Consider the following 25,494-nt stretch of genomic DNA (forward strand, 5'->3'; position numbering starts at 1 on the left):
GGAGGCTGAGGCAGGAGAATGGCGTGAACCCGCCATTGCAGTGATTCACGCACATTGCAGTGATCCGAGATCGCGCCACTGCGCTCCAGCCTGGGCGACAGAACGAGACTCTGTCTCAAAACAACAACAACAACAAAAACCTAGTTTTTCTTTCTCATGAAAATAATCTCACCTTCCCATCTCAATTTGGCAAAATATAATAATGATAATAACATTCCTTACTGTCAGAATGAATAGTCACTGTAAGAAAAGTTTTTGGAAACCTAGTTTTAAAAGATTCATCAACATGCAATCTGTCATGGTAGAAAAGACTTGTAAACTGTAGAGATATCAATCCTGTTATTTAAACATATATCTTTTATAAAGAAAACAAATTATATTGATTAATGATTAGCTTTATGTAAGTAACACCATTGAATTTTACCTAAGATAAAACTTAGCATTTTTGTGCTGGGCCCAGTGGCTCACGCCTATGATCCCAGCCCTTTGGGAGGCTGAGGCAGGTGGATCACCTGAGGTTGGGAGTTCTGATCAGCCTGACCAACACAGCGAAACCCTGTCTCTACTAAAAATACAAAATTTAGCCGGGCATGGTGGTGGGCACCTATAATCCTAGCTACTCAGGAGGCTGAGGCAGGAGACTCTCTTGAACCTGGGAGGCGGAGGTAGTAGTGAGCCGAGATCGCACCATTGCATTCCAGCCTGGGCGACAGAGTGAGACTCTGTCTCAAAAAAATAAATTAATTAAATAAAACAGCATTTTTAACTCAATAGGGTTTTTGTCAAAAAATTTGAAAGTGAATGCATTGATATTGTAGGTACTTTACTTGCTTTTTAGTTTATAAGTGTGTGGTTTGTTTCCTTAAAATAAAAATCCTAAAAATAGTGCTTAAATAAAATCTCTTTTAAATTATCAATTTAATTATAGAGAATTGGCATATTAACTTATAGATCTGGTAAAATGTAAATTCAATGGTAGCTTCTGAAGTGTACTTTCTTAAATCTAAATCTTGAAATACTAATGTACTGGTTTAGGTGAAGGTCTAAACTATAGCAATTTGAAGGGCCTTCTGAGTACTGTAATAATCTGTAAATAATTAGTTGAATTACAACTGTGGCAGTTAAAATCCCCCCATATAATAAATTCTGCTCAGTCTTATCTGCTTCATGGCAAAATACATAAAATAATCAAATTGCTAGGATTTTGAGGCTAATTTGTTCGTACTGCTGAGAAATTTGTTTTGTGAAATGTAATATTAAATCATTAGATATATGAATTTTATATAAAGTTCATTTTTGCTTTCTTCAAAATATATTAGAGATAATTGGAATAATTTCCCAATAGTTTATTGGAAAATTTCCCATCAAACAGAAAGTGTTTTCGTAAATCTAGTATACTTTAGGCAAGTGTCTATTCTTGAACTCTTAAATAGGAATGAAAAAGGGAGGGTATTATAACTTTTGTTCTTAGCAACGTCTGGAAAAAAGTCATCACTCCCAGTTTGATTTGTTTCATTAATTCTTGTCATATATACTTCTTTGGTCCTTACATGTTTTATATTGAAGTAATCAATGTTGAGGTTTTTCTGTACATTTAGGTTATTTAAGATTTCTGATCTATGCTGAGCACTGAACTGTGTATTAGACACATACTATTCAATAACTAAAGCATATGAAAGTTACTACATTTTGTATTGATTTAATATTAATGTTAATCCAAAATCTTTGGGTGCAATGTGTCACATCTGTTTTGTATTCCTCTGTTTAAAAGAAATGGCAGTATGGTATTTGGAGGAATATTTATTATCTGAGTGTTTTTCTTTGCAATAGTTTCCCTCAGTCTATTGAAAATTATAACCTCCAAGAGCCCAGCAAATTCTCAGGTAGCCAGCTGCTAAAAACCACAGTTAATTGGAATTTTTATTTACCATTTAAGTTCCTTTTATTTAAATAGTTGTAACTTGAGAGGCTTCTGGAAATGATAGAAAATAAATCTGTGGTGAGATTTAAAAAAATATTCTTTTCTCTTAATAATAGGTCTAGCCTGTACTTCATGGATACTCTGTCTTTTTAGAAAAGACTTTGTTAGAGTCAATGTTGATTTGTATTTAAAACTGAATTTTCCATAGGTGGTGGCTAAATATTCTTATCCTGTAGTAGCATTTCTTAACCTTTTTGGGGGTCACGAATTTAAGTAATCAATGAATACTAGAACCCATTTTCCTTGGGGGAAAATTTATATAAACACAAACATTTCACATGCAGTTCTGATTAATCCTGCCTCTTCCTGCTCAGTAGTCCAAGGGCCCCTGGTTAGGAAATGCCACTATAATGGAACTGAAAAAAATCACTTCTTAATTTAGTTTCAACATCACATTATTATGTCACACTACATTTTCTTCACTACAAGCTTTATTTAACATTACATTTTCTCCTTGATCATTATATTATTAGAAGATAAGCATAATCTAAATCTTATTTTGGAGAAAATGCAGTATTACCTTTTAATTGTAAAGCTGGTCTCTGAAGTTATGGAACGTATTTGACTCCTATATGTCCTTAAGTTCTGCTTTAGATAAGTAAACAATTCACTTTACCTTTTGATCAAAGATAAAAGCAAAGGAAGAGAGATAGGAGTTCTTCTAGATCTTTTGTTTAAGAAAGTAGCTCTTCCTTAGAAAAATATGTTGCGTTTGTTGTTTGGCACAAAAATATTAGTTCTCATTTTATTGAGAGTTTGAGAAACTAAGTGTTACCTGGTTGTGCTGGTTAAGGGTTCAGACTTGGAAATCAAGCAGGTTGGGGTCCCAATCTAACTCAGTTCCTTTCCAGCTATATGATCTTGGGCATACTACTTATCCCGAAAATGGAACCTACTCCATTAAATGAGATAATATCTGTAAGGTGTTTTTTTGCTTTGTGTATAATATGCACTCAGTTAGCTGTTATTGTATCATGATGATGGTGATGATGAAAAACAGGATGAGCAGCCTTGCTTTTCAGTTGTAGTGTTCATTTTTTTCTATTTAAATTTAAGATAGTAGATCTTGGTTGCAGAAAGAGAAGTTCTCACATTCCCCAGAATAATCTTCCCAAGTTGTGGTGGCTTACATTTGTCATAAAAATTTATGCAAGAATTCTCCAAAGATGGGGATAGCAAACTAACTTTTCCACATTTTACTTCTCAATGTTCAGTTGTTACAGTGGGGCAGTATGTTACATGTCATCCATTAAATTTGCCTCATACAATTGAAGTAAATACTGAGGAGCAGAGAAAGGGAGAGGTTGCTAAGAGTGGATTAAAAAGTGAGCCCTAACATGTTTCTGGTTTTGAATATTGACACCTACATGGTCACATGGTATAGAGCCACATGTATTGTGTATACTTAGAGTAGATGATGTTTCTTTGCCTGTCATGTCATAAAGGAGAACTCTAATGTAAAAATTTTTCATAAGCTGTACAAAATGGCAATCCCCATACAAATGTCAGCTGTAAGACAGTATTCTCATTGCGGTTTGTATGGTATTTGGAGCCAAAGAAGAAAGGAAGAGAATGAAAGAGAATGATTTGTGTGACTATTTGATTAAATAAATGATGAAATGAATTAACACCTGCCTGAGTGGAAGGCTTTAAGTTCACTGAAAGGATGATTTTCAGACCCTCCTGAAAAGAAGTCGGATGACATCCTGTCTGATCCCTTTTTTTTTTCATGTTGTGGTTGTTAATTATAACCAGGTAATAACAATAACAGTGCTTACGATGGTGGCTTTTTTGTATGTCTGCATGTGCGCATATCCACACATATGTCCATATGCTTTCCAAGATGCCTTAGAATGATTCATTCAGATAAGAATCATAAATGTCAGTCAATAATGAATTATAAACACAGGAGAGGCTAAGTGCATTCTGAATATTTTGAAGTTGGCATCATGGGAGAGTATTCATTGTATTAATCTATAAACCATCTGTTGTTACCAGTGACAGAGAAAGCAACTGATTTCTCTGATTGAATTCATTATGGATTTAAGTCTGTGTATTTCATATGTGAAAAAAACAAACACTGAATAATCATTTTATATTAATGAAATATTAGATGCTGTCAGTATCATTGAGATACGAAGAGAACAGTTTGCCCTGTTATTTTTATTTTCTTGTAATGCCTGGTTTCATTCATTTATTTTCTTTGACCAGGCAGGAAGTTTGGAAAGTGATATTCCCCTTTTTCTGTCTTCTCAGTATCGTCAGTGAAGCAGGAGCATCAATCTACAGTGTCAGCCCTGAAGCTAACAAAGAGATGCCAGGGCTGGACCCTAATTTGAGAAGTGCAGGTAAGAAACTATGGACCATCACAAAAACATGTGATTTTGATATTTTGGACAGCATGTGTGGCATGCTAAATATTCTAAATATCAAAGAAAATTTAAAAGTTGTACTACATGCATAAGAATTGGCATATTAGAAAGAAAGTGGTTAATTGGACGAATAATTGAAATTATGGAAAAGAAGAGGAAGACTATTGTACTTTTTTAAAGAACACTACTGTTCTATAGTGGAAAGCTGACGCACAAAGTCTTTAGCAAAATTAAATGCTAGAGAGTTCAGTAATACAAATAATAGGCTGGGTGCGGTGGCTCAAACCTGTGATCCCAGCACTTTGGGAGGCCGAGACGGGTGGATCACGAGGTCAGGAGTTCAAGTCCAGCCTGGCCAGGATGGTGAAACTCCGTCTCTACTAAAAATACAAAAATTAGTGGGGGCATGGTGGCAGGTGCCTGTAATCCCAGCTACTTGGGAGGCTGAGACAGGGAATTGCTTGAACCCAGGAGGCAGAGGTTGCAGTGAGCCAAGATTGTGTCACTGCATGCCAGCCTGGGCGACAGAGCGAGACTCTGTCTCAAATAATAATAATAGTAATAATAATATTAATAATAAAAGATCCTAAGATCTTTTATTATTGTTACAAAATATTATTAAAGCTTTTTGTTGGCAAAAAGTAATACAGTAACATAAAAATATTTGTAATACAAATTTATGAATGTACACAGACTTTCAGTTTATTGCCAAATATTTGTCAAATGACTAGTCTCTCATCTTGTGAATAGAGTTGTCATTTGATCATGTTTTGCTTAAAACAGCATGCTTTGATTTTAGTTGTATTTGATTGCTTTGATTTCTATAATGTGGAAGAGTCAAAATCTTGTGTGTGAAGAAATTAAGATACTTTGATGCATCTCATGAAAGCAGTTGGTATCATAAGCAATATGTTAGATCAGGTCAGTGCATTTTTCTGTATAATAGGTGAATATTTAGACTACTTGGTTAGTAATGGATCTTTTATTTAATTTTTTCCTTAAATATTCTCATCAGATTTCATCGGCTGTTCTTGAAATCTATACCTGGAGAGATATATATGAAATTTTTACAGTAATCTAAAGCTAAAAGCGTTCTTACATCCAAAAGAGCTTGTAGTTTCCCTTTAGTTGTTTCATGACATAATTCCCTCTCTAAAATGATCATCTTCTTAAATCTGAGCTAAAAATCTTGCTTCTCCTGGGAAGCTGCTTCTTAGCACAGCAGCTCAGCGTGATCTCTATCTCCTTACCATGTACTCTTTTGGTGGTTGCCTTATAATAATAATGGCAGAAGGAATAGAAACAGTAGTCATACTGGGAGCTGCTAATAGTAATTTTTTAAGCACTTAGTATATGTGAAACATTGTGGTAAGTATGTTACCAAGATTATTTTATCCTTTCTATTGCCCTGTGAGATATTTATTATTATTATTTTTTGCTTTTTATATTGTTTATTTTTATATTGAGTTGTGTGTTTCTTTCTTACTGAGTATAAGCTTTCTTTTCTTTTTTCTTTTTTTTATTTTATTATTATTATACTTTAAGTTTTAGGGTACATGTGCACAATGTGCAGGTTAGTTACATATGTATACATGTGCCATGCTGGTGTGCTGCACCCATTAACTCGTCATTTAGCATTAGGTATCTCTCCTAATGCTATCCCTTCCCCCTCCCCCCACTCCACAACAGTCCCCAGAGTGTGATGTTCCCCTTCCTGTGTCCATGTGTTCTCATTGTTCAATTCCCATCTATGAGTGAGAACATGCGGTGTTTGGTTTTTTATCCTTGCGATAGTTTACTGAGAATGATGGTTTCTAATTTCATCCATGTCCCTACAAAGGACATGAACTCATCGTTTTTTATGGCTGCATAGTATTCCATGGTGTATATGTGCCACATTTTCTTAATCCAGTCTATCATTGTTGGACATTTGAGTTGGTTCCAAGTCTTTGCTATTGTGAATAGTGCTGCAATAAACATACGTGTGCATGTGTCTTTATAGCAGCATGATTTATAGTCCTTTGGGTATATACCCAGTAGTGGGATGGCTGGGTCAAATGGTGTTTCTAGTTCTAGATCCCTGAGGAATCGCCACACTGACTTCCACAAGGGTTGAACTAGTTTACAGTCCCACCAACAGTGTAAAAGTGTTCCTATTTCTCCACATTCTCTCCAGCACCTGTTGTTTCCTGACTTTTTAATGATTACCATTCTAACTGGTGTGAGATGGTATCTCGTTGTGGTTTTGATTTGCATTTCTCTGATGGCCAGTGCTGGTGATCATTTTTTCATGTGTTTTTTGGCTGTATAAATGTCTTCTTTTGAGAAGTGTCTGTTCATGTCCTTCGCCCACTTTTTGATGGGGTTGTTTGTTTTTTTCTTGTAAATTTGTTGGAGTTCATTGTAGATTCTGGATATTAGCCCTTTGTCAGATGAGTAGGTTGCGAAAATTTTCTCCCATTTTGTAGGTTGCCTGTTCACTCTGATGGTAGTTTCTTTTGCTGTGCAGAAGCTCTTTAGTTTAATTAGATCCCATTTGTCAAGTTTGGCTTTTGTTGCCATTGCTTTTGGTGTTTTTGACATGAAGTCCTTGCCCATGCCTATGTCCTGAATGGTAATGCCTAGGTTTTCTTCTAGGGTTTTTATGGTTTTAGGTCCAACGTTTAAGTCTTTAATCCATCTTGAATTAATTTTTGTATAAGGTATAAGGAAGGGATCCAGTTTCAGCTTTCTCCATATGGCTAGCCAGTTTTCCCAGCACCATTTATTAAATAGGGAATCCTTTCCCCACTGCTTGTTTTTCTCAGGTTTGTCAAAGATCAGATAGTTGTAGATATGCGGCGTTATTTCTGAGGGCTCTGTTCTGTTCCATTGATCTATATCTCTGTTTTGGTACCAGTACCACGCTGTTTTTGTTACTGCAGCCTTCTAGTATAGTTTGAAGTCAGGTAGCGTGATGCCTCCAGCTTTGTTCTTTTGGCTTAGGATTGACTTGGCGATGCGGGCTCTTTTTTGGTTCCATATGAACTTTAAAGTAGTTTTTTCCAATTCTGTGAAGAAAGTCATTGGTAGCTTGATGGGGATGGCATTGAATGTATAAATTACCTTGGGCAGTATGGCCATTTTCACGATATTGATTCTTCCTACCCATGAGCATGGAATGTTCTTCCATTTGTTTGTATCCTCTTTTATTTCCTTGAGCAGTGGTTTGTAGTTCTCCTTGAAGAGGTCCTTCACTTCCCTTGTAAGTTGGATTCCTAGGTATTTTATTCTCTTTGAAGCAATTGTGAATGGGAGTTCACTCATGATTTGGCTCTCTGTTTGTCTGTTATTGGTGTATAAGAATGCTTGTGATTTTTGTACATTGATTTTGTATCCTGAGACTTTGCTGAAGTTGCTTATCAGCTTAAGGAGATTTTGGGCTGAGACAGTGGGGTTTTCTAGATATACAATCATGTCATCTGCAAACAGGGACAGTTTGACTTCCTCTTTTCCTAATTGAATACCCTTTATTTCCTTCTCCTGCCTAATTGCCCTGGCCAGAACTTCCAACACTATGTTGAATAGGAGTGGTGAGAGAGGGCCTCCCTGTCTTGTGCCAGTTTTCAAAGGGAATGCTTCCAGCTTTTGCCCATTCGGTATGATATTGACTGTGGGTTTGTCATAGATAGCTCTTATTATTTTGAGATATGTCCCATCAATACCTAATTTATTGAGAGTTTTTAGCATGAAGCGTTGTTGAGTTTTGTCAAAGGCCTTTTCTGCATCTATTGAGATAATCATGTGGTTTTTGTCTTTGGTTCTGTTTATATGCTGGATTACATTTATTGATTTGCATATATTGAACCAGCCTTGCATCCCAGGGATGAAGCCCACTTGATCATGGTGGATAAGCTTTTTGATGTGCTGCTGGATTCAGATTGCCAGTATTTTATTGAGGATTTTTGCTTCAATGTTCATCAAGGATATTGGTCTAAAATTCTCTTTTTTGGTTGTGTCTCTGCCCAGCTTTGGTATCAGGATGATGCTGGCCTCATAAAATGAGTTAGGGAGGATTCCCTCTTTTTCTATTGATCGGAATAGTTTCAGAAGGAATGGTACCAGTTCCTCCTTGTACCTCTGGTAGAATTCAGCTGTGAATCCATCTGGTCTTGGACTCTTTTTGATTGGTAAGCTATTGATTATTGCCACAATTTCAGAGCCTGTTATTGGTCTATTCAGAGATTCAACTTCTTCCTGGTTTAGTCTTGGGAGGGTGTATGTGTCGAGGAATTTATCCATTTCTTCTGGATTTTTTAGTTTATTTGCGTAGAGGTGTTTGTAGTATTCTCTGATGGTAGTTTGTATTTCTGTGGGATCGGTGGTGATATCCCCTTTATCATTTTTTATTGCGTCTATTTGATTCTTCTCTCTTTTCTTCTTTATTAGTCTTGCTAGTGGTCTATCAATTTTGTTGATCCTTTCAAGAAACCAGCTCCTGGATTCATTAATTTTTTGAAGGGTTTTTTGTGTCTCTATTTCCTTCAGTTCTGCTCTGATTTTAGTTACATTTCTTGCCTTCTGCTAGCTTTTCAATTCAACAAGAAGAGCTAACTATCCTAAATATATATGCACCCAATACAGGAGCACCCAGATTCATAAAGTAAGTCCTGAGTGACCTACAAAGAGACTTAGACTCCCACACAATAATATTGGGAGACTTTAACACCCCACTGTCAACATTAGACAGATCAACGAGACAGAAAGTTAACAAGGATACCCAGGAATTGAACTCAGCTCTGCACCAAGCGGACCTAATAGACATCTACAGAACTGTCCACCCCAAATCAACAGAATATACATTTTTTTCAGCACCACACCACACCTATTCCAAAATTGACCACATAGTTGGAAGTAAAGCTCTCCTCAGCAAATGTAAAAGAACAGAAATTATAACAAACTGTCTCTCAGACCACAGTGCAATCAAACTAGAACTCAGGAGAAACTCACTCAAAACCGCTCAACTACATGGAAACTGAACAACCTGCTCCTGAATGACTACTGGGTACGTATCGAAATGAAGGCAGAAATAAAGATGTTCTTTGAAACCAATGAGAACCAAGACACAACATACCAGAATCTCTGGGACGCATTCAAAGCAGTGTGTAGAGGGAAATTTATAGCACTAAATGCCCACAAGAGAAAGCAGGAAGGATCCAAAATTGACACCCTAACATCACAATTAAAAGAACTAGAAAAGCAAGAGCAAACACATTCAAAAGCTAGCAGAAGGCAAGATATTTATTATTATCCCCACTTTTTAAAATTTATTTTTATTTATTTATTATTATTATTATTTTTTTTTTGAGATGGGGTCTCGCTCTGTTGCCCAGGCTGGGGTACAGTGGCGCGAACTCGGCTCACTGCAAGCTCTGCCTCCCAGTTTCATGCCGTTCTCCTGCCTCAGCCTCCCAAGTAGCTGGGACTACAGGCGCCTGCCACCATGCCCGGCTAATTTATTTTTTAGTAGAGACGAGGTTTCACCGTGTTAGCCAGGATGGTCTCGATCTCCTGACCTCATGATCCATCCACCTCGGCCTCCCACAGTGCTGGGATTACAGGTGTGAGCCACCGCACCCAGCCTATCCCCACTTTTAAAATAGGAAACTGTGGCTTAAAGAGGCCACAAAGCCAGTAAATGTGCACATAATATTTGTGTACCTAATTTGTATGATAAAAGGGTACTTTCATTTATAAAAAAATAAAATCCAGCATTTCTCAAGTTGGCATTGAGAAGGTATCTCCCAATAGTGTGTTGGAAAAAATATTTAGACCGTATTTTCTGAGAGATAACAATCCCTCAGGCCTCCCGCTGCTGAAGAGACTGCTGTTTCTTCTTAACCACTGGCCTATGTGTGTAAATAATTGTCACAGTATTATAGGTGAGACAGAATTACAACATTCCAACAAGACTCTATGAAAATATAAGATAATAAAATGGAGAATCATTCTATGGTTCTAATTACTCTAATTTCAAAGTCTAGCTGTGTCATCAGTGTGTGATTCATTTTAAGTATCTGTGTCTTTCTTCTGTGTCTTAGCTCTATTCTCTGTGGCAATGACCATGTTTAATATATACCTAGACACTTTGAGTCTTTAAAATCTGGTCCTGGAGTCAAATATTCAAAGAGCTTGGAGTCTCTACTCTTGATTTTCCAGAGTCCACTTTCTTTTCAATTCCTGTTTCTCATTGGGAGTTTTTCTTTTTCCTGGTGATTGATGCCAGGGGTGACTTTTTACTTTATGTGAGATTTTTTTACCTACAAGTGTAGATTTTTTTACCTTTAAGTCCTCTAAAGGTTTACTGTATAAGAATATAACAGAACTTCAACATTCATATGTGTATTAAGCATGTGTAAGAAAATAACCCTCATTACTACATCTCATTGGCCAGTTTATCAGCTTATTGAAAACAGAAGTTGTCTTCTATATATATGCTTATATTCCCCACAGTGCATTGTACATGGCCTTTAAATTGGATGGATATAGTAGATGGATGATATTAAACTATTTATTATGGATTTAAAGTGGAAGATTGAGTGTATGTTTTATTCCTTCTCTCCTTCTGAAATTGATTAAAATGACATGATAGAATGAAAGCATAAACCTACTAAGATAAAAGGAATGGGAGAGGAGATAGCAACAACAACAACAAGGTTTGAAGTTTAAAGCAGATAGATGAGCAATAAGTCATCTAGTCAACTTGACAACATTGAATTCTAAGGCAGCATTGTAGAAAATACAGAACTAACCTGGGATGGATCACGCAACCCCTATAGGTTCAGGAAATGGTGCCAAGTACTTTGGAAGTATGCTGAGAGGGTTGAGGCTAGGTTGAAAATGAAAGTATTGGTTGAAAGTCTGTTTAAAAAGCAACGAGACCAAATTAAACATAGGCCCAGCAATTTCACTCCTAGGCGTGTCCCCAGAAAAATTGAAAACAGGTACTCAACCAAAATACTTGTACACAAGTACTTATAGCATCATTATTTATAATAGCTAAAAGTTGGAAACAACTCACGTGATGAAAGAATAAAGAAAATGTGGTACAGCCATACAATAGACTATCATTCAGCCATAAAAAGAATGAAGTACTGGTACATGCTACAACACCATATGAACCTCAAAAAACGTCATGCCAACATAAGTAAAAGAAGCCAATCCCAAAAGACCACATATTGTATGGTTATATGAAATGCGCAGAATAGACGAATCTGTAGAGATTGAAAACTGACTGTAGGTTGTCAGGGACTGGGGAGAGACAGGAATGGACAGTGACTGCTTAATGGGTACAGGGTTTTCTTTTGGCGTAATGAAAATGTTTTGGAACTTGATAAGAGATGGTGGGGCACAATATTGCAAGTATGCTAAGTAGCACTGACTTCTGTACTTTAAAATAGTTAATTATATATTACGAGGATTTCACCTCAATAAAATAACAACAACAATTAACATCCCCTTCCACACAATTGAGGAACTGTCATTTTACTACCTTTGCAGAAGACTGGGGATTTGTTCTCTGGAAAGGGTTAAACAGAAGGTTTCTACAATAGAGGGCACAGCTTACAAATGAGAGTGGGGATGCTACTGAAGTAAAGGGGAGTTGAGTAAATATTTACGTGCTGTTGTAGAGATCTTAGAGAGGAATAAACCTGTGCAGATAAGAGGATTCTGCCAATACAAGAGACAACATTGAAGAAACTTGAGATTAGAGGTACCACAAAGAAATGGCCAGAGCACCCAAAGTAAGCCATAGTTGACAAGCCTTACCACTGGTCAAAACACTTAAAGTCATTGTTTTAGCATCCTGCCCCTGGTGGACAGTCAGAGGTCACCTAACATGTAATGAAAACTTCTACTATTAATACTAAAAACAGATGCCAGAATACACTAGGGAAGAAAAAAAGCTACTTGGAGGAAATTGAGATGATGAAGACAGAAGAAAAAGTTTAACATTCTCAGAGAAATAAAAAAAATTATTTATTTGGAGATATATTTACATAAAGTAAAAGTCACCCTTTTTAGGTACATCATGTATGAATTTTGAAAAGTTTATACTAGTTGACTGAAGGAGGTAACCTTCAGTCTACCTCCATTACAGTCAGGATACAGAAAATTTTTTTCAGTTCAACATACTTCTCAGCTTCTTGTTCAAAAATGTGATTATTACTTAGAGGGTCAGGATTACAGTAGATTTGCATCAAGACTACTAAAACTTCATTTTAATAAGCATTATAGTGAAAAAATTCTAATTTGGAGTTGTTGACTGAAAAAGACAACATGGGGGAATTTTACTTATTTTCCTCTGTTCCTGTCTGACGTCAAGGGGAAGGATAAAATGAGATGAATATTGGACTTTAAAAATACAGATATCTAATATTGCTAGATAACAGGATGAGACAAATTTTAAAGAGAGTACAGTTCAGTATAGTCTTTTAAGCAAATAAACTGATTTGCTCCAGAAGCTTTAGAATTCTAGATATTTCATAGAACTGAAAGGACAAAACCCATGACATTCTTTTTATTCTTTGGATATAAGACATATTATGAGTGAGGAGAAATGTTGCTTTCAAGGCTACTGCATGTGGGCATGTAAGTTGTATACTCAACCACTTTACCATAGGAAGTAGCTCTGGTTGCATATCTTTTAGGATGGTAGTCTTTACTCAGTCTGGGATCCCTTCCCAACTTTTGGTGTATCAAATGTAATTTTTTTCTCTAATGCTTAACTTTTTGTATTAATATCCCATATTAATTGTCTTTCTCTATACATTGAGCTATGTTACCATTTAATAAATTAGCATTTATAAAAAAAAACCTAAAATCCCTATATGTACTTTATGTTCTCATTTCATTGGTCTGTCTAGCCTACCACAATGCAACTCTCTCAATTTCTCTGGCTTATAATATGCCTTGCTTTAATTTTTTAAAATTGCATTTTTCATAGCATTTCTTTTTTTTTTTTGCAAATGAACTTTAAAGCCTTTTAGTAAATACAGTTGACCCTGTGCACGTGCCCACAGATTCAACAGTGGATTGAAAATATTTTTAAAAAAATACAACAATAAAAATAATATAGATTTGAAAATATAATGTAACAATTATTTACATAGCATTTACATTGTATTAGGTATTAAATGTAACCTATAGGTGATTTAAAGTAAATGGCAGGGTATTTATCGGTTCTATGCAAATGGTACTCCATTTTATATAAAGGACTTGAGCATCCACAGATTTTGGTGTCTGCAGGGGTCCTGGAACCAATGACCCAAGGATACAGGATGACTGTACTTTTTTAAAGTCTATAGTATATAGAGTGAAATTCTGTAAAATTTCCACTTTCATCCCTGTTCTGCATGTTTTATTTTTATTATTCATGGGTTGTTTTTATGTGTGTGTGTGTGTGTGTGTGTGTGTGTGTGTGTGTGTTTAATGCTGTGAATAGGTTTTCCTCCATGATTCGATGTTTTTATTGTTTTTATTACGTTTTAATTTCACCATACTGTACATAAGATCTCTGTAATTTATTAACATAACTACAAGTATGTACCCTTTCACCAGCATCTCCCCATTCTCTCTACTCCCCAACTCCTGTGTTATTGGTTTGATAGCATATGGTAGAAGCATCAATTTTTGTTTGTGTGTCTTGAAACTACCCAACTAATTGGAATCTTATTAGTTTTGATATTTTTTCATTTGACTTGCTTAGGTTTTCTAGGTAGACAATCATCATATGTAAATAATGTCATTTCAATATTTATATCTTCCCTTTTTGTCAAGTTGCATTAACTAGAGTTTTCTGAACAATGGTGAATAGTAGTGATACAGCAAACTGTTGTCATTATATGTGGGCAAAATAGTATTCGACATACATTTGGACATACTACATTTTAAAAAATAATAGCTTCATTGAGATATAATTTACATAACATAAAATTTACCCTTTTATTTTATTTTATTTTATTTTATAAAGTGTACAAGTCAGTGTTTTCTAGTATAGTCAGAGTTGCACAACTATCATCTAGTTTTATAACTTCATCCCAAAAAGAAACCCATACCCATTAGCAATCGCTTCCTTTACTGTCTTCACTTACCACCCAGACTCCTGGCAAACATGAATCTACTTTCTCTCTGTATGGATTTTCCTGTTCTGGACAGTTCATATACATGAAATCATACAATATGTGGTCTTTGTGACTGGCTTCTTTCACTTAAGCATAATGTTTTCAAGATTCAACCATGCTGTAGCATGTATCAGCACTTCATGTCTTTTTATTGCCAAATAACATTCTATTGTATGGGTATACAACATTTTGTTTAGTCATCAGTTGATGGATTTTTTTTTTTAACATTTTTGGCTATTATGAATAAGGCTGCTATGAAAATTCATGAATAAGATTTTATATGGACATATGTTTCCATTTCTCTTGAGTGTATGCCTGAGAATAAAAATTGGGGTGTTTAACATTTTCCAGAAATCTTTTTGACTTCTATTACTTTTCTGTCCTCATCATTTATTCTCTGCCTCTTTCATTACTTCCTCCTTTTCTTCTCTGTCTCAAAATGTAGACATTCCCTAAGTTTTGGGCCATAACTTTTCCTCTCTCTTAATTCTCTTTATCAGCAATTCATTAGACTCCCTTTTCCTGAGCTACCTCCCTCTTACTTTCAAGAATCTATTGTCAGCCTGATCATTCTCAACCTAGAGCTCTGCATTATTACTGTCTACTAAATAACGCATTCTTGATTATCTTGCTGGCAGGAAAGTAGCACCATCTCTCTCTAAAGCCTGGACATAGGAGTTATAAAAATGTCGCATGACATTTTTGTTTTCTCAGTGCATACAAAAGTTACGTTTATACTATAGTGTGTTAAGAATCTAATGGCATTATATCTCAAAAAATATGTACACATCTTACTTAGAAAATATTGTTTAAAATGCTAATGATCATCTGAGCCTTCAGCAGTTCACAGTGTTTTTGCTGGTGGAGGGTCTCACCTTGATGTTGATGGTTGCTGACCAGAGTGGTGGTTACTAAAGGCTGAGATGTGGTGGCAGTTTCTTAAAATAAGACAACAATGAAGTAGTCTGCTGCATCAATGAACTCTCCTCTCACAAAAGTTTTCTCTGTAGCATGTGATGCTGTTTGGTAGCCTTTTACATTCAGTAGAACTTTATTTAAAATTGAAGTCCATATTATCCATTCCTGCTGCTGCTGCTTTATCAACAAAGTTTATGTAATATTTGATATCTTTTGTCATTTCCACAGCGTTCATAGCATCTTCACCAGGAGTAGATTCCACCTCAAGAAGACACATTCTTTGCTTGTCCCTAAGAAAGCAGCTCTTCATTATGTCAAGTTTGATCATGAGATTGCAGCAATTCAGTCACATCTTCAGGCTCCACTTCTAATTCTAGTTTTCTTGCTATTTCCACCACATCTGAAGTGACTTTCTCCACCAAAATATTGAATCCCTCAAAGGCATCCATGAGAGTTAAAATCACTGTCCTCCAAACTCTGGCTAATGTTGACATTTGCCCTCCTCCCATGAATTATGGATGTTATTAATAGCATCTAGAATGGTAAATCCTTTTCCAAAGATTTTCAACGTACTTTGCCCAGATCCTCAGAGAAATCATCATCTATGGCAGCTATAGCCTTATAAAATGTATTTCTTAAAAAATAAGACTTGAAAGTCAAAATTACTCCATGACACATGGTATACAGAGTGGATGTTGTGTTAGTAGGCATGAAAACAGTATTAATCTTGTACATCTCCGTCAGAGCTCTTGGATGACGGGTGCATTGTCAATGAACACTAATATTTTGAAGGGAATCTTTTTTTCTGAGCAGTAGGTCTCCACGGTGAGCTTAAAATATTCAGTAAACCATGCTGTAAACATATTTGCCATCGTGCAGGCTTTGTTGTTTCATTGATAGAGCACAGGCAGAGTAGATAGCATAATTCTTAAGAACCCAAGGATTTTCAGAATGGCAAATGAGCCTTGACTTCAACTTAAAGTCACTAGCTGCATTCCCCTCTAATAAAATGAGTCAGGCTGTCCTTTGAATCTTTGAAGCCAGGCATTGACTTCTCCTCTCTAGCTATGAAAGTCCTAAATAGCATCTTCTTCCAAGAGAAGGCTATTTTGTTTATATTGACAATCTGCTGGGTTTTGTAGCCACCTTCATTATGATCTTAACTAGATCTTCTGGACAACTTGATACAGCTTCTACATCAGCAATTGCTGTTTTTCCTTGTATTTTTATGTTAGGAAGATGGCTTCTTTCCTTAACCCTCACAAACCAGCCTTTGCTATCTTCAAACTTTTCTTCTTCAGTTTCCTCACCTCTCAGCTTTCATGGAATTAAAGAGAGTTAGGACCTTGCTTAGGATTACACTTTGGCTTAAGGGAATGTTGTGGCCGGTTTAATCACTCAGACTTTCTCCGTATCAGCAAAAAGCTGTTTTGCTTTCTTATCATTTGTGTGTTCACTGGAGTCACACTTTTAATTTCCTTCAAGAACTCTTCCTTTGCATTCACAACTTGGCTAACTGGCCCAAGAGGCCTACCTTTCAGGCTTTCTTGGCTTTCAACATGTCTTTTCAATAAGCTTCATTATTTCTAGCTTTTGATTTAAAGTAAGAGACATGTGATTCTTCCTTTTACTTGAACACTTAGAGGCCATTGTAGGGTTATTTATTGGCCTGATTTCAATCCCGTTGTGTCTCGGGGAATAGGGAGGCCCCAGGAGAGGGAGATAGGGGAATAGCCAGTTGGTGGAGCAGTCAGGACACAGACATCATTTATCGATTAAGTTTGTTACCTTATAGGTGTGGTTCATGGTGTTCTAAAGCAATTACAATACTGATATCAAAGATCATTGGTCACAGATTATCATAACAAATATAATTAAATTTTGAAATATTTCTGAGAGTTACCAAAATGTAACACAGTGACCAGAAGTGTGCCCGTGCTGTTGGAAAAATGGCACCAATAGACTTGCCCAACTCAGGGTTGCCACAGATTTTCAATTTGTAAGAAATGTGGTGTCTGAGAAGCACAATAAAACAAAATGCAATACAATGAGGTATCCCTATATTCTTAAATTCTTGACTTGGTTTACTGTTGTGGGGGCTTCTGTTGTTTTTACTCAGAGTATTTTGGTAATGTATATGTGTTGAAAATCATTCTTATTGCATTATACATTTAAATGTTAGGCTAAAGAAATAATATTTGCTTTAGAGAAATTCAAGTATATCTCTACTTTAAATCTGTAATTATGAATGTGGTTATTAGAAGAAAGCATTTCTCCTATCACCTGCAATGCTTGCACTAACTAACCTTTTGTGATTGATTTATTTAAATAATAAAGGTGTATGTGAAGGCCTTGGAATCCCCATCTCTTCTGGGAGAAAAATAGATTGTATAACACCAGCTCAATGTTCTCTAAGCTTGCTTTGCAAGGAGCTATTGTCACTATATATTAGATGTAGTAATAAAGGATATGAAAAAGACTTGAATGATCATGCGTTGAACTTGATGTTCACAGTAGATAAGTAGATCTTATGTCTGATTAGAGAAGTGGTACAAATCAGTGACTGGAGAATCTGAGAGTCACTTGCAAGAGATGGCTTTTGTTTCCAGACCTTGAACAGCTTAACATGGAAACAGGCATAGGATTTTCTTTAATGGTCTTAATATTTTCACTTAATGAATTTATATTTCATCCAACCTGTATGAGAAGGTGACACTGATTAGCTTCCATGTGTTTTGAAAATGGAAGCAGTTCATATATAAAGACTCAGTGTAAATATGCTACTGGAGAGGGAGGCTGCCTTTAGAACTATTCATAAGAGTCATAATAGTTATCTTTTTTTTCTAGCTAAATCTATCTTATAAATGAAATTAGATGTGAATTTTTTATTGATATTTGGTAAAAAAAAATGACAATAAATGACGATCAAGTAAAATCGTGACACAGTTAAAGGAATGTTTGAAATTAACTCTAGAGTTTCTTGAGCATGGATTGTAATGGTCAAGAAAGCGATGTAATTAGAACTATGGTGTGTTAAGAGACAAGCAGTTGGGACAGAAGGAGATCACTTGCCAGGGCAATCTTGCAGTCATATTCAAGGCCACATGAGTATATTCATTAGCCAAGTAACTTGATCTCTGGTTGCATTAAGATATGATTCTTCTGCACGCAGTAGCTCATGCCTCTAATCCCAACATTTTGGAGGGGTGAGGCAAGAGGATTGCTTGAGCCCGGGAGTTCAAAGCTGCAGTGAACTGAGATGGCACCACTGCACTCTATCCAGGGTAACAGAGTGAGACCCTATCTCTAAAAAAAAGGAACTTTAAAAAAGGAGGTAATTCTGTCACTTGTTCATTAGTTGGGGGATCTAGTTCTAATAAGCATATTTGACATATAAATATATCATATTTGTAATAATGCAGAATTATTTAAAACAAGGTTTTCCTTGCTCTGTGAAGCATGAGGTATCCTATTATGCTTTATATAAAGAATGAATAGGTAATCTTGTAAGTATAGAGAATAAACGTTTTATTTGTTTTTCCAAATCTATAATCCTATCAAACTACTTGTGTTCAAGAATGCCTAGGAGTTCTGATGACATAATTCATCATGAAATTTTGCATTTACTTTTTGTGTGGGGAAAAAAGAGAACTTTGAAACTTAAATTGTTGGCCTGTTTTAGAGGAATGATGAGGAGGGACAGGATTAAGTACTTACATTATGAGGAACTAATGTGAGTGATTATTAGGTACTGCTTTTCACATTAAGTCATACTTGTTTTCTGATTCTTTCAGTTTCCATAGCAAGGCGTGTACAAGATCCATTAGCTGAGCTAGTGAAAATTGAGCCGAAGCACATTGGAGTTGGAATGTATCAGGTAAAGCAATGTGGATCATTTAATTTATGAAATCCATCAATACAAGGAGCTGTACTCAAACCTGGGATAGTAATTAAGTGTCTGTGGGAGTAGATTCCCATTTTCAAGGTTATACAGTTTGTGGGAAGTAGGAATTTTAAGTCATCAGGGAAGGAGGGAATTATTTTTGTCATTGTTGTTCTGGTGTTAATGATTTTGATTAAGACTTAGAATTGACTGTGGTCAGATTTAATGACTATGAAAACACTAGATGAAACTAATAACTAATTTGGAGAGAGAGCCTCTTCTTTTAATATTATTATTAAAATGGAGGTGCTATGGGGACATGTTGGCTCTTTGTGTAAACCAGTATGAACTATTGATCTTTATTGACCTTTCAAGGAAATGTTTTTTGTACCTTCCGTGTCTTGTTTTTTTCCTGTATTTCTCATTCCTACTTGATTATTACAGTTCGTTTTTGGTCGTTACCCAAAATAGTCTAAAACCATTCAATTGATTAAGTTTGTTACCTTACATGGGTGCAGTTCATGGCATTCTAAAATAATTACAATAGTGATATCATGCATTGAACTTGATGTTCACAGTAGATAAGTAGATCTTATGTGTGATTAGAGAAGTGGTAGGTAATAGTAGTATTCGTTTTTGTTGTTACTGTATTTTTAATTCTTGAGGTTGTATGTGTTCATTGGGCAATTCAAGACAGCACTAAACCTTGGCAGAGTGAATTTATGGTGATAGCAAAATGGTATGTGGGGAAGTTGTCTCCAGAAGGCTTGGGTCAAATTATTTTCCTCCTTGTCGAAAGCTGTTAAATGTGAAATAGAGTATTTCCTTCCGTATAGTTTTTATGGGATTTGAATGATAGGTACTATACTACACTTTTTCTAAAGAAATATATTATGTCATGGAATCTGTGACTGCTAGATATGGACACCTTAGAATTCGTGTAACCCTACCCCCCTCATTTGATAGAAAAAGAGGCTGTGTCCTGGAGTACTTAAGACATTTACCCAAGATCTCATGGTAGCAAAGCTTGGATTAACCTGTCATATTGAGATTCAACTGGGAATATTTCCATTTTATAGCAAGTTGGACTAAGGCATTCAGACCTTTAACTGGACTTACTCATTTCAGAAAGATAGTTGCTAAAGGGACTGATCTAGCTACAAGTAGATAGAAATGACTGGTATCTAAAGAGTACAACTGGCTAGGTGCAGTGGCTCATGCCTGTAATCCCAGCACTTTGAGAGGCCAAGGCAGGTGGATCACTTGAGGTCAAGAGTTTGAGACCAGCCTGGCCAACATGACAAAACTCTGTCTCTACTAAAAATACAAAAATTAGCCGGGTATGGTGGTATGCACCTGTAGTCCCAACTACGCGGAAGGCTGAGGCAGGAGAATCGCTTGAACCCAGGAGGCAGAGATTGCAGTGAGCCAAGATTGTGCCACTGCACTCTAGCCTGGGTAACAGAGCGAGACTCCATCTCGAGAAAGAAAAAGTACAACTATAACAGTTTTGTGATATAGGCGTTATAGTGAAGAGGAATTATATTCATTCAAGATAAAGTTATGGAGCATCTTGGCAACGTAGTGGAATAAAGAGAAGATTCCAAATTTATGAAACCTGGGCAGGCTAATAAGCTATTGACTTCAAAGAGATCTTTAAGTAAATAGTAGAGACCTAACCTCCAGATTAGGATTCAGAGATAACATTTAATGTGAAAGACTTTGGAATTCATTTTAACAACAGTGAGAAGTAATAATAGAAGAGTTTTAAGCAAGGGGGGGTGACACAGTCTGATTTATATTTTTAAGCATTGGCTCTGGCTGATCTGGGAGGAGTGACTTAGGAAGAAGAGAAGCAATAGAACAACTAGGAGGCTCTTGTACTAGCCCAGGTGAGAAATAATAGTGCTTGGACAAAGTTAATGGCAGTAAAGATGGAAAGAAGTCAAGTCTATTTTGTAGGGTCTGTGTGGTGATAAGTGAGGGAAAAGGAATTATGAAGAGTTTGCTCCAGGGGTTCTGATATGTGGATGATGCTTGAGTAGAGCAGGTTTGGTGGGTTAAGATCAGTAATTCAGTTTTAGACATGTTAAGCTTGAGATGCCTGTAAGAAATCCAAGGAAAGGTGTCAAGTAGGAGTTGGATATACGAGTCTGAGATTTAAAAAAATAGCCATATTAACATTGGACTACTCACTGTTCAGCAAATAATGAAACTAAGAATGTGATCAAGATGGTAGGCTGAATTAATGATATTCTTTAATTACACTACCATCATCAGCTGCATAGTCACAACTCCTAATTCCATGAGTTGACAGAAAAGGTGTACATGTGTACCTATATAAATACATATTTATTTGAATAAATTGATAACAGCATGGGAAAACAAGAAAGGGTCCCTCCCATTAGTGGATGGAAATCTCAGGAATTCCTGACAGATACTAAGCATGGGGAATCACACCCATGGAGAAATAAAACCTGGTGGAGTCAGTTCAAAACATATACAGATCATTGTGTATCATTGTGTTCTTGAGGTAGGTGCAGTTCAGGTAGAGCCAAACTAGTCAGATTCAAATAGTAGGGAGAGGGTCTGAAGTATTAGATAAGGAGATACATATAGCAAAGCTAGGCCTGTACTAACCTCCTCCCCCAATATACTCTGAATTCAAGCTAAAGCACTAACCTTAACATAGGCCAGAGAAGCTGGGAGATACCTCAAGAGACCTTCGAATGTCAGGAAGCTCAAGGAGCCTCATCCTGAGAAGATAAATTCCTGCCATGTACATGACACCTGGCATGATGTTCCACATATCCCACATTATCACCAGAGGTGGGGAATAGTAAACAGAAACAGCATACACAGACAGACAGTTAGGGACTCTGAAATGATCTCACTACCAAGAATGATTGAACATTTAAGGAAAACCTATGGTAGACAAATGAGGCACCAAACTTAATAAACAAAAAGTAATACCCAGTGGGACAATGAATAGGTAACAGAGACTTTGAAATAAGTAAAAGTAAGATTCACAGAGAGAAAAGAGAGATTATTGCATTTATAAAGAAATATGTATTAAAATGAATTCAAACCAATCAAATATCTTAGAATTTAAGAATGTAATTATCAGGATTAAAATGCGTAATTGGACTAAATAGAGTGGACACAGTTAAAAGCAAATTAATGAATTGGAAGGTTGAGTTCCTTCAGAACGCAGTTTTGAACTGAAAAAGGTGGAAAGCGTGAACAAAAAGTCACATGATACAGAGGACATTCTAAACCTTCAGCGTTCATCTGATGTAAAATTGAAATAATATGGAGTTATAATCACAGAAGTAATAGAAGGAAATTTTCCCGAACTGAAGACAGACAAGTCTTCTGAAAACACCTTATGAATGCAGAAGTAAAGAATAACAAAAGGCCTACACTAAATGCCTGCTTATGAAATTTCAGAATACGTGATAAAGAGGAACTGACTAAAAGTATTCAGAGAGCAAACAGTTTATCTGCAAAGGAAAGAATGAGATTGACATCAGTCCTATTATTGATAAAAAATAAATGATAGAAGATAGAATGCAGTAGTTGTAAAGTTGTGGGAAAAACATTTTGAACTCATAATTCTAAATCAGGTAAACCATCAATTCAGTGTGAGTGGAAAATAAAAACAATTTTGAACCTTCTCTGATTGTTTCACACCTTCTTTGAAAGAATTTATAGAAGTACTCCCTTCCAAAAAGCAGGGGAGTGTCCAAAGAAGGGAAAGACATAACATGGGAAACATGTACACAGAGTAAAATGTGTAGTTGAGCCTGATGGTTTTTAAAATCTATAATGTTAATCTTTAAATATTTAAGTCTGGATCAGATCAGTTCAACATGGGTGAGTAGAAGAAAAAGAAATGATAAAAAGTATTAAGATTCTTTTTCAGGAAAAAGTTTCAGATATAAATTAACTCTAGAATTTGATTAAAAATATAACCTGAAACATATGAAGAACAACCACAAATAAGATATTTAATATAAATCATGAGAGTAAAATGTAAAAAGTATAATTTCATCCAAAGGTAGAGAAAAGAAAATAAGAAAGTATAGGAAATAAACAACAAAATATAAGGAGATAGGAATAAGTAATAGGTATTTAAAAGTGAATGGGCTAACTTCCCCTATTAGTAGAACTTCAGACTTTAAAAAATAAAGTACAGCTCTAACTTATATATGTGCAAGAGACACTCCTAAAGAAAAAAAAAAGCCACCTTGATATTAAAGATTTGGATTAAAATATTCCACATAAATGAAAAAGACAGCCATAGTAATGTTGACCTTAGACAAAATAGAACTTAAGGCAAAATCATTAAATAGGAAAAAGAAAGATATTTCATGTTAATAACAGTCTTCCAAGAAAATATGATTGCCCTGAGCAATCTGTTACCTAACAGCATAGCTTCAAGAACTATGCATATTACAAACTTTTCTAAAAATTAGATGAGACAAATTCACTGTTTTTGCAGGAGTCTTAGTAGACCATACCATATTAATATATACATTTTAAAAACAGCTTGAAGCTAGGCATGGTGACACACACCTGGCCTCAGCTACTCAGAACACTGAGGCAGGAGATCATTTGAGCCCAGGAGTTTAAGGCTATAGTGAGCAATGATCATGCCTGTGCATAGCCACTGCACTCCAGCCTGGATGACATAGTGAGACCCCCCATCTCTTAAAAAGACAAATAAACCCAGCTTTATTGATATATAATTGCACATCATACAATTCATTGATTTAAAATGTACAAGTCAATGATTTTTTTAGTATAGTCATAGAGTTGTGAAAATAGAACATTTTTATCACCCCAAAAAGAAACTCATTCATTAGCAGTCATTCTCCATTGTCCTTTCTTTACCAGCCCTAGACAACACTAATCTATTTTCCTCTAGATACTTCATATACATGGAATCATACAATATGTGGGTTTTTATGATTGACCTCTTTCACTTATAATGTTTTCAGAGGTGGTCTGCATTGCAGCATGTATCAGTACTTCATTCTTTTTTATGGCTAAGTAGTATTCCATTGTGTGTATATGTGTGGGTGTGTGTGTGTGAGCTATTTTGTTCATTCATCAGTTGGTAGGCTTTTGGATTATTTCTACCTTTCAAGTATTATAAATAATGCTGCTGTGAACATTTTTGTTCAAGCTTTTATGTATGTTTTCATTTTTCTTGGATGTATACCTCAGAATGGATTTGTTGGGTCATTTATTAACACATAATTTTAAAGCCATGTCATGAATTAGGAAAATTATTTGCCACAAATGTATATGTATATGTGATAACTACATATTATTAAGGTTTTGTTTTATTCTTGATTTATATACATTTATAGTTGGTTTATATAAAACATTTACATAAAATATGTAAAGAGCCACTACATACCATTTATTTTGGAAGAAATACAAATTTCTCTCTATCAAAGAAACCCAGATTTTAAAAGGTGTTATTATTTCAACCTAACAATTAAGTAAAGTTGTAATAAGATGAAAAAATCTGTGCAAGTCAGAAGGATACAGTGAGGTGAACATTTATATACACTGCTGGTAGAAGTCTAAATTACTATTTCTAGCAAATAGTTAATACCTATTAAAATGCACTTGTAAAAATGCATTTATTTTAGTTCTCCCTTTAGCTAGTTCTAAGACAATAAGAACTGCTGTTAAGATTCATACACAAGTTTGCTGTAATAGCAAAATATTAGAAGCAACTACAATAGCAAAATAGTTTTTAAAATTATAGTATGAGTTGAAATATACAACTATTTAAACAGGCTTTCAAGGAAGGTTTAATAACGTGAGAAATTGCTCTTGTAGTATTTTTAAATTTGAACAGTTGTTGATCTAGAATAAAAACAATTTGTGTTTTAAAAATGTAGGCATGTGTTTACATTGAAGAGAAAAACTAAGCAGGTGACTGATATTTTTTCTTTGGTTGATGTGATTTTTTTTCACTTTTTGATTTTCAAACTTCCTATAGTGAATATGTATTAGGAAAAATTTGTTGTAAAATGTATAGCCATTAATAGATTTCCCTTACAATCAGAGTGGGACTGAATTTATTTTTAGTCTGGACTTCTAAGTGCTTTCAGTATAAACTTAATACTTATTTTCGTTTTGATTTAAGATATGAGT

At 35.4% G+C, this 25,494-nt stretch overlaps 1 protein-coding gene across 2 annotated transcripts in view; it reads left to right on the forward strand.

Moving 5' to 3' along the window:
* SRBD1 (S1 RNA binding domain 1) overlaps window positions 1-25,494 on the forward strand; it is a 231,295-nt gene that overhangs the window by 118,683 nt on the left and 87,118 nt on the right. The window contains exons 15-16 of one of the 2 annotated variants that reach the window (XM_063648752.1): window positions 4,193-4,329; window positions 19,229-19,311. In XM_063648752.1, coding sequence (XP_063504822.1) covers window positions 4,193-4,329; window positions 19,229-19,311 — 220 coding nt within the window. The remainder of the gene's footprint in view (window positions 1-4,192; window positions 4,330-19,228; window positions 19,312-25,494) is intronic. The other variant, XM_054475213.2, reaches the window with a different exon arrangement.

This window comes from Pongo pygmaeus, chromosome 12 (genome assembly GCF_028885625.2).
Source record: "Pongo pygmaeus isolate AG05252 chromosome 12, NHGRI_mPonPyg2-v2.0_pri, whole genome shotgun sequence".
Taxonomy (NCBI): domain Eukaryota; kingdom Metazoa; phylum Chordata; class Mammalia; order Primates; family Hominidae; genus Pongo; species Pongo pygmaeus.